Source organism: Aythya fuligula, chromosome 4 (assembly GCF_009819795.1).
Source record: "Aythya fuligula isolate bAytFul2 chromosome 4, bAytFul2.pri, whole genome shotgun sequence".
Classification (NCBI taxonomy): Eukaryota; Metazoa; Chordata; class Aves; order Anseriformes; family Anatidae; genus Aythya; species Aythya fuligula.
In genome coordinates, this window is record NC_045562.1 from 54,076,623 (window position 1) to 54,092,550 (window position 15,928).

At 36.3% G+C, this 15,928-nt stretch overlaps 1 protein-coding gene across 1 annotated transcript in view; it reads left to right on the forward strand.

The window, feature by feature from the left end:
* Positions 1 to 15,928, forward strand: part of ARAP2 (ArfGAP with RhoGAP domain, ankyrin repeat and PH domain 2) — a 116,932-nt gene that overhangs the window by 24,385 nt on the left and 76,619 nt on the right. The window contains exons 7-8 of the mRNA XM_032187508.1: positions 621 to 741; positions 3,655 to 3,836. Of these exons, the coding sequence (XP_032043399.1) occupies positions 621 to 741; positions 3,655 to 3,836 (303 nt within the window). The remainder of the gene's footprint in view (positions 1 to 620; positions 742 to 3,654; positions 3,837 to 15,928) is intronic.

The window sequence follows — 15,928 nt, forward strand, 5'->3', positions numbered from 1 at the left end:
CATGTTGTTGTCCCTCCTTCAGTGCAAAGATAAAATCAGTGCTTAATAAATAATAAAATAAAATAATAAATAAAAATAATAAAATAATAAAATCTTATTTGCTAAACACTGAATGAATAGGGGAAGGAACATATAAATTCTCTGGAATTTTCTACCTAGAGAAAGCACTTTTTTTTTTTTTTTTTTCCCCCTCCTTGCCCGATTTTGTTTTACAGTTTAGAGTGTGTATGTATAAGGATCTGTGAGATACTCAATGCAATTTACTTTGGCATAAAACTGTAAATTTAAGACAAAAAAAAAATTGTATTTTGCTATAGCAGAGTCATGAGATGACTTGTTAAGTTATATCTCTCACATGCATTATATCTCACCATGGAATTTTACTTAATTTTAGAAGGCTGTAAGTGTGCATAGACACGTAACAATGAAGTGGGCTATGTGTGGGTTGTGAAGTGGTTTACTAATTGATGCAATTTTGTTAATAATAAATGGTGAACTTCTAGGAGCACAGCACAGTTTAGGATATGAACATCCAAAACATCATGGTGCGTAATACTACCTGGGAGACATTTAATGTTCCGTGAAAGTTATTAACTATTTCTATTGTGTTTTTATTATAGGAAGTGTTCTCAAAGGGAATAATACTGCTCTCTGCTATAGCAACAGTAAGAGTTCATGGAGAGAATAAATTTGAAGTTGTTACATCCCATAGGACTTTCGTCTTTCGAGTAGATAAAGAAGGTATGTAGAAAACATGTAATTCTAATGATTGCTAGAAAGCTATGTTGTCACTGCTGATAAATTCTGTTTGTGAAATATAACTCATTGTGAGAAATAGTTTTGGAATCCAGCTGTTCTGGGCTCATGAAGTGAAACTAGAGATAACTATATGCTTTGCAATAAGAGCTGAAATACACTTTAAAAATATCAAAATGAGAATACTGTTTTCCAGCTCTTCATTCTCCCTCATTCTTTCCAAAGATGGATTTTTCTGGGGATTCCTCAGGTCTCACTAGCAGCTTTTATAGTCTTTGTGCTCTCAGCCATCTGTTCCAAGTCACTACTTGATATAAAATTGATGAAGAGCAACAATGAAGTTGATGGCTTGGATGTGATGATGTGATCAGAGAAAATCTGGATTTTTCTGTGTGTCTTTATTTATTGCCTTATACAGTATTTTCAGCCACATACTGATAGAGAATACAAATGTGAAAGGGAAGTTAGAATACCTTCTACTCTAATGCTTTATCAACCTACTGCTGTAATATGTAGAATCAATATCAGTGCATGTATGACTTATTTATGGAAACAATTAAATAAAATGGAATACGTAGAAAAAAGGATATGCAATATGTATTTACAGCAGTACATGCCAGACCCATTATAGCTAAGGGTCTCTAAGCATTTCCATTATCAAATCCCATTTTTATGGGTTATAGCTTGGTTGTAAACATTCGCTGCAGGCTGTAACAGGAGTGCAACATCAGTGAACAAATCCTTCTTATCAGGTTTGGCTCAAATTATTTCAGGCATTTTTATGCTCTTAGCTGAGTTAAAAAAGTAGGTCTACTTTTATTATTTTTGCCTTTCTCTTCCAGATTTTTTTTTATTATTTTTACTAATTGGAGCACAACCACCTTAGTGCAGTATTTTTTGTGTGGCCATAGTTTGCTTTATGGATGTTGCATTTGAATACTGTAAAGACATTAACAATTTACACTGATATATAAAATATATTCAGAGCAACTGCTTGAAAATGGAATTGTAATTGAATGTATACAACTGTACAACTGTCTTTGGACCTAGTGGCCTGTCTGTAAAGCTGTTCACTTAAGGTTAGAAATGAGTGTTGTACAAATAGTTCAGTCCTTACTGTGTTTAGAGCTGGATGATATGTTCATAATAAATTATGTGAATAACCCTGCTTGCTTTTGGGTATGTGCACAGACTGTTACTTGATGCTATTCCTTCTGTGGATTTGTGGTTGGAAATTGTTCTGGGACTATTCCAAGAGTACTCAACTTCTTTAAAAATACTTTGAAATGGAGACCTTTATACATATTTCATCCCGTGGACCTTGTATATTAACTATCCTTTATTTCTGATGGAGTATAAAAACATGGAATACTGTCATTGACTTTGGTGATTTGCGTCCCTTGGTACGAGTGCCAGTCCACAATCTGTGACATTATAGTGCTAATTTTATTGGCTTTAAGTGTGCTGATTAGTTATTTGTTTGGTATATTGAAAACACAGTATTTTTGTTTTGATCTCAATATATAGAGGGAAAACTCCGTATGTAGTGCTTTAGGAAGTTTAGGAGCATTTGGGGGCAAAAAAAAAATTAAATATGTAGCAGTACTGAATTAGAGCATCATCTGCTCAGATGTGTTATTTTAATTGGAGTCAAATGCTATTAAAAAAAAAAAAAAACAATGAACTTTTAGCATAACGTGATATTATACTATACTTAAATACTTTTAAGTATTTAAAGGTGACCTTTTAAGTATTTTAAGGTGACCTTTTAAAACTACTTTTAAAGACTTTACAACACTTAAAAAACAAACAAACAAAAAAAAACCCCTTGTACTTCTAAGAGGAGCACTTAGATTACCTACCCTGTGCTGGTGTGTCCAACTGCTGTTTTCCTCTTCAGACTGTTTTCTGGTGCCTTTCACGTGTGACACTTATGAAGTGAGCATGTTATTGTTTCAATGGTCCTCTTTGCAGTGTTGGGCACTGATTGTTTCTACTTGAAAGATGCTGTGAACAGTATATACAGAACTTCTCCCCAGCCCCCCACATATTTCATGACCTGAATCTTTCAGAGCAGAGTTGAAATATTCATGATATTTCAATCCCATAGGGCAAGTCTAATTCATTCAATGTATTCAGCGTTAAAGTATATTGATCGTAGTCTGGTGAAACATCTGAACATAGTGTATGAGACTGAGTGGAGCTTTATTACTTCACCTGCTTGTGTTCATGTATTTGTAAGATGCTAAATTAATAATGCATACAGAAGATATTCTAACATGCATTTTCTTGACTACTCAGCTCCCGTGATAATATCAAGCTTAACCACTACACCTTAATGGAATAGACTGTGAATTGCCAAATGTTGTTGCATAAAAGCATGGCCAAACAGAATAGCATTGGGGGTGGCTTCCGTGTTCAGCGAGAGATTTTTCTAGGCTCGCTGGTTTTTGCTTACATAATTTCTGTAGTTCTTTCCTGTTGATTGGGCTTCCAGAAGGTGAGCATGCCACCTGTATGTCACCTCAGTCACCATATGCCACCTCAGTCTTTAAGCTGTCCGAAATTAAGCATCTCAGAACTAGTAGACATGACTTCAAAAATCTTGATCATCGCTTTGCATAAGTTCAAATTTGTGTTGGTTTGTTGGGAGTTGAGTGGATATCTTTGCTAACATCTCCACTGATATGGGCTCCTGGGTTGTGTTTTTTTTTTTTGTCTCTTTATTTTTTTTTCCCTTCCCTCTCCACCTCTTCAAGGTGTATGTTCTCTCTGATGTGCTGTAGCTGTACCAGCAATCAGCAAAGCATAGTAGGAAGAACAGAAAAACAAATGTGGTAGAGAATGGAGCTGCTGCTTAACCTATAACCTATCTTTGTTTTTTTTTTTCTTCTTTAGAAGAAAGGAATGACTGGGTTAATACAATACTCAATGCCTTGAAGTCTCAGTCTGATAATCACTCTCAGTCTCGAACATCTGTTGCCCCTGAGAAAAGTGGATATCTTGAACTGAAAGGATACAAAGCCAAAATCTTTGTTCTACTTCAGGGGAATACTGTGTGGATCTGCAAAAATGAGCAGGTAAATTTTTCATATGCTTTTTGTGAATGAATGCTTATAAAAATGATTTAACTAGTGTTAGAAATTGATGGCTTTTTGTGAATAGGTGCATTTCAATATAAATGCATACCTCTTTTTATGTAGTGCTTTATTGCTGCAATTCTCTGAAGGTTTCAAAAAGCAGGAGAAGGATCATTATGTCTGTTGTACAATGGAAACAACCGAATATGTAGTGAGGTGAAGTGAAAAGCCCTGAGTGTCACAACAGGTTAGGGGCAGGGCTGGGATTAATTCACTCTTAAAAGTATGTGTCATAAGTACTCTACTAATTCAGGAGGCTTGTTCTGTGCACTGGTTTTGCTGTCCTCCTATAATACAGTGCTCTAGAAACTGTTACATGGAAGTACACTGTGGTATATAAGTGATACTTCAGCTAACTGTTCAAAACTGATGTTCTGTGCGTTTTTAAGAACCTAAATTGACCCGTTTCTCTTGTGCACTGTAATATTTTAAACGAACCCAATGTTTTAAATAAAACAAAAACACATAGGATGTAGCTGTGTCATTCCAGCTCCCAAATCTAGGTGTTGTGTTGTTGTTTTGGTTTGGACACGAGTATATTCTGATGTAATGCAGTTAACGGTGGAACTCTCTAGGATGCTGTAGATATAGGGGATAATTGGATTCAATGAGTGGCTGTGCAAACTAGTAGAACAAAAATCTTTTGCAGGAGGTTGAGTGAAAGGTATTTCCATGTAAGGAAATCAAGGACCCTCAGATTGCTGGAACTTGAGGGGGGCAGGGAGTGTTTGGGGGAAGTGTTGTTACGTGCCTTGTTCTTGTGTTCTCTCAAATTTGTGTACAGGCAAACTCTTGTTTGAAATGTGAATGGGTTCTCAGTAACTTGTCATGTTGTTGCTGATCTCACTTCCTTACCTGTTTCTCTTTTCTATGTGAAATTATGTAGATACATCTGTAAGAGAGAGCACATAATGTTCAGCGTTAGATCTTGCTATTTTTCCCTAGGAAATTTCCAGTGGCAGGAAATTTGAGACTGAGAAATATTTTTATTTATTTTTTTATTTCTACTTATTTTTCTCCTGAGGAAATTGTATGTATCATGTGCATTCTTTGTGGTCAGTCAACAACCAACTGATTGAAAAATATGGTGCAATTTATGGTTTTTTATTTTCCTGTAGCTATAAGGAAACTCTAAAAGAATAATTTAGACAAATAATATTTTATCAAATGTGCATGGGCTACATCTCATTGAATTTAAGCCTGCAAGTTGTGTTTGGCTGGAGAGGAACTATGGAGAACTCTAGGAGAGGAACTCTATGGAGAGGAAATGGTCTTCATAGCTGAGCACAGCTATACCTAAATCCTATCTTGATTATTGTAATGGGTAGGTGATCTACCGGTTAGTTTATTTCTGTAAAGTCCAGAGCCAGAGGTCTTTAAGGAGGAAAAAACACAAAACAACTTTCCAGGTAATTTGTCACTGAGAATCCATGCATTTTCATCCATGAGATTCCTCTGCAGATTTTTGTTGTAATGAGCCACTTCGATCTTCAGAATCAACACTGCTTTCAGTTTATGTCCCTGAATGATTTTGAGTGCTCCCTTATGGATATTCTGATCTTGACTGCTGGACAAACTTTAGTGGAGGAATATAGACTTAGTGGAGGAGTTTCTCTTCAGTCATGGTAGGTCATTTGCAACTAGCAGTGCCCGCTGATTTCTTTTTTCTTCCTTCTTTCTTTCTCTGCCTGCTTATAAGGAGAGTATCTTTCATGTCTTAAATAGTCCCTTGATCTTTCTCTGTTGGCATAGGGCATTCCCAGATCTGCTCACTTTGCTTGATCTATTTTTTTGTGTGCATTGATAGAAAACTGTTCTAGAGCCATTCACTATCAAAGGGTTCTTGTTTGCTCTGTTATTGCCTTTCAGGATTCACATTATGACTAGTTAAAACAATCTAATACTGTTCTCCTTATCAATTTTTTCTCATATGTTTTTAATTATTATTTTTGTGTGTGCATGTGTTCAATCAATTGCTTGTGAGGCTGTATGGTGAGTTATATCAGCTGTGCCCGTTCAACATCATTGACTTAGATTTGCTTTAGCTGATCACGAAAGCACACCCTTACACAGCCTTTCTGCAAGATGTTTATTCTCTTCTGCTATATGGATGCTCTGCAGAGATCACTGACTGCAGTGCAGCAGAAGGCAAAGTAAAATCAAGCCCTGAAACAGGATGAAGCTTATACATGCTGTCAGCCTGTCAGTTCCTTCTGCTTGAATGAAAATTATGAAAAATGGTGCAAAACCAGCTTATCTCCAAAGCTTGTTTACTTAAAACCAAAAATATCAACTGGTCCTAAGAGGTTTCTTGTTAGATCCTCCGTTTGAACAAATGTCTCTTTCTTTATGGGTCTTGTGCCTATTTGGAAATCAAGAGAAATAGCTTCTTCCTTTAAGTTTTCATAGAATGTGATTCTTCTCTCAATGCCTCTTGTGTTTTGTTTTCAAGTTGAAAACTGAATTATTTTCACTGTTTCATTGAAGAAAAGCCCAGTAACGCAGAGCTAATCCAGCAGAGGGCAATGGTGTTCTAAAAATCATTTGTGGTCTCAAGTTTGTGCTTCAGCCGGTAATTACCAGGCAAATACGTCCAGGGAAGTCCTCGAATCCTGCTCATATTGGAATTCACATCCATACTAGAACTACACCCAAAGAGACTTAGAGGGGTTTATTATAACTCTAGTGCTAAAAGACACCTATTTAGACTTCTTACAATGTTGAAATGAAATCGGATCAGGCTGATTTATTGATTTCTATTAAACTTGATGGAGGAGAGTCCACTGGTACTTTAAAAGATTTTTTCTTCATTGTTAAAAGCGAAGAAGATCCTAAGCCAAATGCCAAATCCTAGCATAACCAACATGAACTTTGTGAAGTTCAGATTGAGATCAGAACATCATGTCTCAGGCCCATTTCTAGTTAAAAAGTGATTGGTTTAGCCTGTGCTTCTGGCAGTGATATAGTGCTGGGAAGAAACCATCAATTTCTTTGACTCTCTATGTACTGTGAATTTCTTAAACTTCCTCTCTGGAGCAGAAGTGAAAAATAGATCGTACAGAATCAATTTGTTCAACCTGCAACTTGCTGAAATTCCCATTTCTATTTCAAAATCATTCGTGCTTAAATAAAAACATGTCATCTGATCTTTCATGACAGCTCAAACATTGGCTTGAAATGTCAGGCTGCTGTGATGGTTCCAGTGATAACCTCCCCTTAGTGACCATCAGAAGGGCTGTGATGTGCTTTCCTGGTCTGCCAGAAAATACACTCTTCGTTGGGGTGTATTCAAGTTTCACTGGTAAAGCAAAAGTAAGGGAAGGGCGTACATGTCACAGTGTTTGCACGAGAATTTGGCTTTGATAAAGAGAACTTGGGATCCTCTTTGTTACTGCCTTCAGTGGTTCCAAAATAGATGCATTTTCTGGGTATTTGAGGAAACTTTGCCAAATATAAAGATGAGGAAATAGTATGTATGGCTGCGTGCCATGATTATTTACAACTTTTTCCCTGCATGCACTCCAAGTTAGAGCTTGAATAGTGATGAGTATTTTGTTATATATGTGAAATACTATCCATTTCTCATCAAAAACCTCTTGTTGCATTTTGGCTCAGTGCTCTTATTGATTTCAGAAGGTTTTTGGTTTTGTTGAAAATTGAAATGATTTGCTCTGTGACAGATGGGAATGTTTATGCATGCTGAATGAACCACTAAGATAGTACCTAATAATTTTCATTTCCTCTCTAATGCTAATGGTGCATTTAAAGTAAAACTGGACAACATCAAACAATGTACTACAGGAAATGATATTAATCAGGCAGAAGATGGCAAAGGGTACTATTATGGGGGGAGCTGAAAAGGAAGACAGGTAGAACAAGAAGTCAGTGTTGATGATCAGGCTTGACCATCTGAAGGAGGGGGAGTAAAGTAAAAGTGGAAGGGATGCGTGCATGTGTTTGTTGTATTTAGATTCTTCATTGTGTTACTGAGATAATTTGTGAATACTGAATGAGTCCAAGGTGATGGCAGCAGCAGTATGAAAGGAATTGAATGTAAGTTGAGTAGAAAGCAAAATAATTGCTTAAAGACTCTGAGAGCTAATGAAGAGCCCTGAGCAGTAGCTTAAGTGCCAGCTGAGATTAGTGGATGCTACTTAAAACTTGAAAGCTGTTGTGAAGTTAGTGTGTAACAGAAGCTACTGACGGTTTTGGAAAGGAAGCTAGAGAAAGAGGTAGGGGATTAAAAAGAAGAAACTAGAGGAGGAAGGGGAAGACCTTTTAAATAGTTGATGGGCTGTGTGAGGGGAGAAGAAGAGGAGAAGTGCTTGATGTGCACTGGGATGGGGCGGTGAGTGGAATGTTGAATTACTGTGAGTGGTGGAAAAAAAAATGAGAGAAAAAGAATAATCCATCCCGCCCCACCTGGAGAACAAACACCTGTAGTTTTGGAGGTTGTTTTTTTTGTGTGGTGGTAAGCTGTTATTGGTAATGATAACTGGGAAGCTCTCTAAAGAAAGTTGCCTGCTTGATTGCTGATAGATTCTATGTTTAAAAGTGTTTACAAACATATGAATGAACCTGGTATGGAATGCCTTAAATACATGGAGGTGATGGAAAAATATATAACCATTTGCCCTCCTTTGTCCTTCTTTAATTTGTTCAGGCTTCCCTCTTTACAGATTTGTACAATTTTGAAGTAGCAAGATGTTAAAATGTACATATAAAAATTCAAGGATATATATTGGAGGGGAGGAGATTAATGTGAACAAGTGTTTTGTGTCCATTTCTTATATTTGATCTTAAATGATCCAACCTTTTTTTTAGATACAGTTGTTTGCATCACGCTCTAGCAGGGATGATAGATTAAAGTTGTATTCCTAATTTTCCAGCAGTTTCTTGGCTTGCAGTTCACTCCAGTTTTCCGCACTTGAAAACATGTCAAAGATCAATTGCTGTGCATAACATCAGAAATAACGAAACAGGAAATAACTTGAATTCTGTAAGAAAGCTTCTTAGAAAGCTTTTTTTTTTTTTTTTTTGCTTGTGTGTAGTATTGCAGTATGAAGTGAAAGAATGATTACAGGAATTACATGTATGTAGGTTTTGTTGTTTTTCTGACTATTCCTACTTCAGATTTCAACTAATTGTATCCTGCTTCAAAAACAAAGCAAATCCCTAAAAAATGAGTTTAAAATAATACGCTTTTAATGCGATTGAATCAGAGAAAAACAATCTGACAGTGACCAGCCCATCTATACAGGGAAGATCTACATTTTACATTCATACAATAATTTTCTGGGGTGTTGTCATAGGTTGTTAAAGATATTAAAGAACATGAAGGGCAGAATATTACTCAATGAACATTTAAGAGTTAATGTTGAGCTCTTCTGTATGCAGCTTAATTAAAACTTGCCTATGTGAGTATTTTTTGCCGTGTTTGTTTTTATGCTATTAAGATATCGCTGAGCTGTAAATACACCTAAAGCAATCATGAAGTGTGGTAGAAAGCCTAATGCTTCCACAGTGATGAAAAGCTTCATAATTAATTTGATTTCAGGTGGAGGGTAGGGAAGGAGGAAGGGAAATGACAAACTTATCTTCTCAGTAATGCTCAGTTGAGCTTTCTGGAAGACTAATACACCTAGCTACCTTGATCATGTAAATACTAGCACTGAAGAAAATTATGATTTAAATATTATGAAGAAGAAGGATTTCACAGTGTGGCGTAGCACATATGTGAACAATTGAAGAAGGTTTTAGGTCTTCTTGTAATAAGAAAACTATTAATGCAGACTTGCAAAACCTATTTTCCTCTGAGTACTGGAATTAACTGAGAACATTATCCATCACTATAGAAGTTACTTGCATTTAAAAGCTACTAGCTCAGCTTCAAATTTCATGGTAAAATAATCTACTGGATCAAAAGCCCTTGATATTAGAAGCAGAATGCTATTATGTGTGCTTTCGTTTATAATGGTAGACCAGGTTAATGTTTTTTAATAATTAATTTAAATCATACAAACCATTTGTTTGGTGAACCTGAAAGATTGCATAACCAGTGTGTGCACATACAAATATATATATATTTATATATATATACATGGAGTGATTTCTTTTTTCATGTGTGTAACAATGTTAGAGATCAGTGAAATTGAAGAAGAAAAAAGGAAAAGTATCTTTAGAAGTGTGTCTCGTTTTCAATAGCTCAAGATCCTGTGGAATTAAATACAGATAGAATGTTATTTTACACCTGTTTGATTCCTGTTTAATTGTAAACAGTCAGATAATAGGAGACCTGCTGAAGAACTTCTTGATAGCTTTGGTTTACTTTTACTTCTTCAAATGAAGGGCAATGCAAAATACAATTTTCTTATCAATCTGTGGTTTTATGTTCATCTTTTGCTGGAGTTCTGTCTTCCTAATCTTATACACAGCTCAATCTTCTAAGATATCTTCTAACATATCTTCTGATTTGTTCTGTTTAATCGCAGAGGTTGAGTTTTCTGGACTGAAATAATTGAGATTTCTGACCAGCAGTCTCTGTAATGAAGTTTCAAGGATTGTCATTTTATGGTTAAGAACTTTCTTGCTCGTCTCTTTAAAAGTTCATACTTGTTCAGCAAGGACAAAGGAAAGGGAAAAACAGAATTTGACAAAGAATAGTATAAGTAGATGAAAAAATGTTGGTCATTCCTGATTTTGGGGTGGTCCTGTATGGAGCCGGGAGTTGGACTTGGTGATCCTCATGGGTTCCTTCCAATTTGTGGTTACTTCAATGCAATTGCCGTATCTGGGAAAGGAGTAACTTTAGACATATCAGTGGTTAACGTGGATTACTGTTTTTCCCCAGCCTGTATCCTTTATTTCAGGTATTAAACTATTTAGTATAGCTGAAATATTAATAATTATGTAAAGTTACAAAGCTGTCATAAAAATGAAGTGCAGGCAATTTCTGAGGCAGCGTAGACAACACATCCTCACTGAAGCATTCATTCAACAAATGTAAAGATAGGCACGGGCATATGTTATGGTAGCGTATGTGAGTCCATTACCTAATTAAGTAATATGCTTTTACAATTTTACAATTTCTAAACTACGTCTTGCATCTTTTGTTATAGACTTGGCATTTTTGAAGACTGTTGCAACTTAATTAACTAAGTTCAGTTTATGAATCTTCTCTGAGATTAACTTTTGTTGTTTTGCTATATAATCAAGGGCTAAGTTGTATAAATATCCTCCTATGAACGTTAAACTACTTGTTTGCCCAATCTGCAGGGGGAAGCAATATTCTTAAAGGTTTGCCTAATCTGTGTTGAGTATGATCAGATGAACACTGACAGTCACCTGATGATGATTAAAGTGTTCTCCTCGGTAGCAATATGAAAGCAAATGGATTAGAATGCACCAGCAGGAGACCAGAGAGTATGCCTCTAATTCAGTAATGTGCCTTGTAACTGGCACTGTCATGTCCAGAACCCCAAGCTCTTAAAAGCAGGTGATCGATCGTAATGTGTTTAGCTTGCCGGAGCTGGACAGGCATACAAAGCTCAGTGTTCATGGAGAAAGCTGTTCTGACATCTGTGGATTTCTGTTTCTTCATGGTAACTTTTAAGATTGGGTGGTCCTACTCTAACCTCTGTTGGAATTAATTCAGAGTAAGGATCACTGGAGCCTGAGATGCCCAGAATTTTTAGTTCCTCCCCTCTTTTTCCCTTTCTACTCCTTCACTCCCCATGTTTTTTTTTGTTTGTTTTTTGTTTTGTTTTGTTTTTTTTGTTTTTTTTTTTTTGTTTTTGTTACAACCAACCAGTGGACAGTTGTTCCAAACCTGCTGTCTTATGCACAACATGTACCGAAAATGTGAACAGTGTTATTCCTGGCAGTGGAGAGAGTGAGCAGGCTGAAATTACTGCTGGACTAAAAAAAAAAAAAAAAAAATACCCTGAAAGGAAACAAATCACACTGTAATTTAGTTGTTTTTATAGAACAGGCTATCTACATTTTCATCAGATATGAACAGCGAATGGTTTAAAATAAGCGTTATAAAGATGATCCTTAAAATACTGAGGAAATTTAATCTCTTTATAGCTGAAGTGACATTTCCATCTTCTGGATGAAATAAGTTGTTGCTTGTTACTTCTGATTTCTGTGTGTTTTTTTTTTTTTTTTTTTTTTTTTGGAGCAGCATGACATTGTTTCAGATAATAAAGTTATTTTCTTTACTTCACTATCATATATCTACAAACTATTCTAAATAAATGCACCATCCTTACAGTAAGAGGAAGGAGATTTATGGTTTGCAGCATAGTAAGAATATGGGGAATACCCCAGTGTGCTTTTTCAGCAGTAATTTCTGTCCCCGGTTAATAAATCGCTAGGCCAACAAATTTGAACTTAATCAACTCAAACTGAATTATTGCCTCATGAAACACTTCAATGCCATTGTTATTAAATTAAGTTCTTCCTCTCAAATATTTTGCATGCAAAATAGTATCTTGTTAGAGATGGCGTGTTTTAAAAATTCAATCATTAGAATCAATAGATTATAGACATTTCTGGAAAATTAAAGTCAAAAGTGTTTTCAGTCTCAGCATGTGGGTCAGGCTATCCCCAGAGATTCACCAGAATTATTGATTGATATCTACTGCTATGAAAGACACTTTTGAAAAACATTTCATGCATTAAATTTTGACCTTTGTTATCTTCACTTGTGGCTGGAGGTTGCTGAAATAATTGGGAGTGAGGCGAACTGGGCAGTGATCGAGAAGGAAAAAGACTGAATAATGGGGAAGATATTCATTAGTGAATCAGAAAATAAGAGGTAGAAGTCTCACTTATTTTATTTAAGTTATGCCCACTGATTATAAGTATGTTTTGACTATTTCAAATGACTTTGATTTGCCTTTTGGGGACTGTAATCTACCTTTATTTTGTACCTCTGCATGAAGATAAACAGTTTATTGACTTTGTCAATCCCTTTTGGGATTACACTATTATCTAATATTAAACAGTATATTACAGCTTTCATTCATTTCTTTCTGTTTAAGGTGAGTTAGGCTGTCTTAAATATATATTACTGCCAGTGGGTTCAACTCCATTTTGATTATGGTAGAATTGATGTCTGCCTCTTGCATTTTCAACTTTTTTCAAATTGTGAAGGTTTCCAAACTCTTGCATCTAGGCAGAGAGGAGTCTATGTTTACTGTACTACGTTTGTTCCCATTTATACGTCTGTAGTCGGTAGACTGTGGCATGCAGCATTGTGTTACAGATATCTGAGTGAGGTTTGAAAAAGGGCTTGAAGCAGCGTGGCTGCATTACTGTAATTAATGTGGCTTTGTGTAGTGCTTCCTGTTCCTCACTCAGCCAGGCTGGCACTTGTTGGAGAGGCTCTGCAGGATGCTATGTGATGATGAGAGGTGTGATGTTTTTTCCAGCCGAGGGCTGTAATTCTTTGCCATGGGGTCATAAAGAAGTTCAAAGGCAGATAAAATGACAGCAGTCAGCAACAGCAGCTCAGTTCCTGCAATCCAGGAATAATTGCAGCCCATTATTACAATTGACTCTCACTTCTCTCCCTGAAGGAACTGAGCAGCTGCCAGCTTACTGGGCTGCAAGGAAACTGATGAGCCAGGATATGGGGGTCATAACAAAAGTTGAAAGGCAAAAAAAAAGTTGATCAAGGCAAAATTCATTAGACCTCTGAGTAGCCATAAGAGAAGAGAAGGAAACAGTGCTGGCTGGTCATCACTGATTCCCTGAGTGGGAGATGGATTCTGATTTCCAGGTTGGTTTGTTTCACCTTGCACATCTTTTCTTAACAAGGAGAAGTGAGGGGGGGTGTTCTAGGATCTTTTGGCTTACTTCGTTTCCTACAGATAAACACAGCAGAGATACCTACATTTTTCTGGCTTATCTAGAAAGGGTTTATTTCACACTAAATAGATACATCAGCTGTCTCTTTATGTTTTCTGTATGCTCTGTAATAATTCCTGTGTATTAGGAATTTACAGGTTTCTCACTTCTTTTTTTACAGCTAAAAACATATGATACATGACTTTCTTAGTCTTTTCTCATTGTTTACTGGCAATGTGCAGCACATAAAACTTAGAAGTCTGATTTGAGGATGATTGTACGTATTTGCACTTGCTTAGAGTTAATGTATACAGTCAGCAGTTAGAAGTGAAATATGACTTCGTTGGTGTTCTCACCAGGAAATGCTAATGTGGGAGTAAAAGGGTTACATCTACACAAAGCTCAGAGGCTCTGCTTCTTCATCCTTCTTTTACTCGTGTGGGATGGCACATCAGAAATATGTTTCTTGATACATACTGGTGGAGCTGTACTGGAGTTGTACCACAGAGAAAAAAAAATGGAACTGTAGCTTCAAAACCAGATGTTATTTCATTGTAGTTCTGCATGATTCTGTGATGCTGTGGTTCAGGTCTTCTAATTCTGCAGGTCTTTCATCTGTAGACCTAAACTTCATTCTCCTACACTGCAAGCAGGTGTATTTTGAAATTAATCTTAAGAGGTCTGTGCAGATTGTGTTCAATCTGCTTGTCCTTGTAAATGGAAAAGTTCAAGATCCATTTTCAGTGTATTCAGGACAGCTTAAAGAAAGCTGTCACTTGTCTCAGCATAGATACCTGGGGTGAATCTCCAAATTTCTGAATGTCAATTGGAGCTTTGCCATTAGTAGTGGGCTTGTTAGTGTTCGATTTCTGTGCAGTATTTTGTTTCATTCCTGAATTCTTGCTCGTCCTGTTTTCTTAAATGGTGTGGTCATACTGGGAAAAATATACCTCCCTCTGACATCAGTGTGTTTGCAGATTGCAGTTGCCCATCCTTGCTAATACAAAAGGACATTTCTTTTGGAAGATTTTGTTCTCAAAAATCATAAGGTGTTACAAGCCTCCCGACCTGTATGTACAACTGGTGCAAAATACTGCTGCTGTGTTTCTGAATATCCTGAAATGGAGCAATTTTATCATTCTAATTCTATTTCACTGCTTATAAGCTTATCTTTTTACAGTGTTATCTTGATCAAGCCTTTACAGTTTTGATACAACTTCTGTGTGAAGAGTCATACCTGCGTACCATTAGTTATGAGCCAGAACAGCTTTTTCCTAGCTGTGCTTTGCTGTGTACAAAGTGGGTTCAGTTTGCTGGTGTCTAGGTCAGGATGTTGCTGTTAGATATGCCTGTGAATCACTGCAGAGGATTTCAGTTTTTTGTCTGTTTTCATGAACAAATTGACACTGTAGGTGCTGCTCTCTGCTAATCTCTGATTTGTAAAGCATCTTCTGTTATCTGAACATAGTAATTTTTGTATGTATCAAAATATCTTCAGTGTTCTATTAAACATCTTTCAGAATCATGCCATAATAAAAAAGTAAATTTGTAAACTTGCAAAATGTGAAAGAAGTTTCTATTTGCTATGTTTCTCAGAGTATGCTAATGGTTTTAGAATATCAGTTCAAGCAGCGATCAACCCCCGTTCCCCCACCCTGAGAATGTGCACTGAGACAAACTTAACATTGCTCTTGGCAAGTTTGAATTTTTCAGTCTTAAAATTCAGATGAGCAAGTTTTATTTATTCCTTGTGTGAGATGGATGGCAGTGAGCTACCTAGGAAGTGAAAGGAGTGTAGGAAATGAGCAGCATCATTACGCTACAAGAGAGCCACATAGCTGTAGGTTATTCTGGATCCTGCAAGACCTTCCTGTATGGTTCATCTTGTGTCAAGGAGAACCCACAGAAGATAAATGTAGAAATTGTAAACAGAGATAGTTTGTTATGTAATTTTTAGGGTTCTTTCTACCACCTAACTCTGTGTAGTACAGAATATAAGGGTTATTGGGAAGGACTATATTGTCTCTTTTCTGTAACTTTTAATTTGCCATAGTATGTGCTGTAGTGTAAATTTGCCCTATGCTTGAGTGTACAGTTTTTTTCTGATGGATATTAGCTTTTGCTTCTCATTAACAGAAAATAATTTCATTGCAAGGTTAGATTTACATGACTTTATA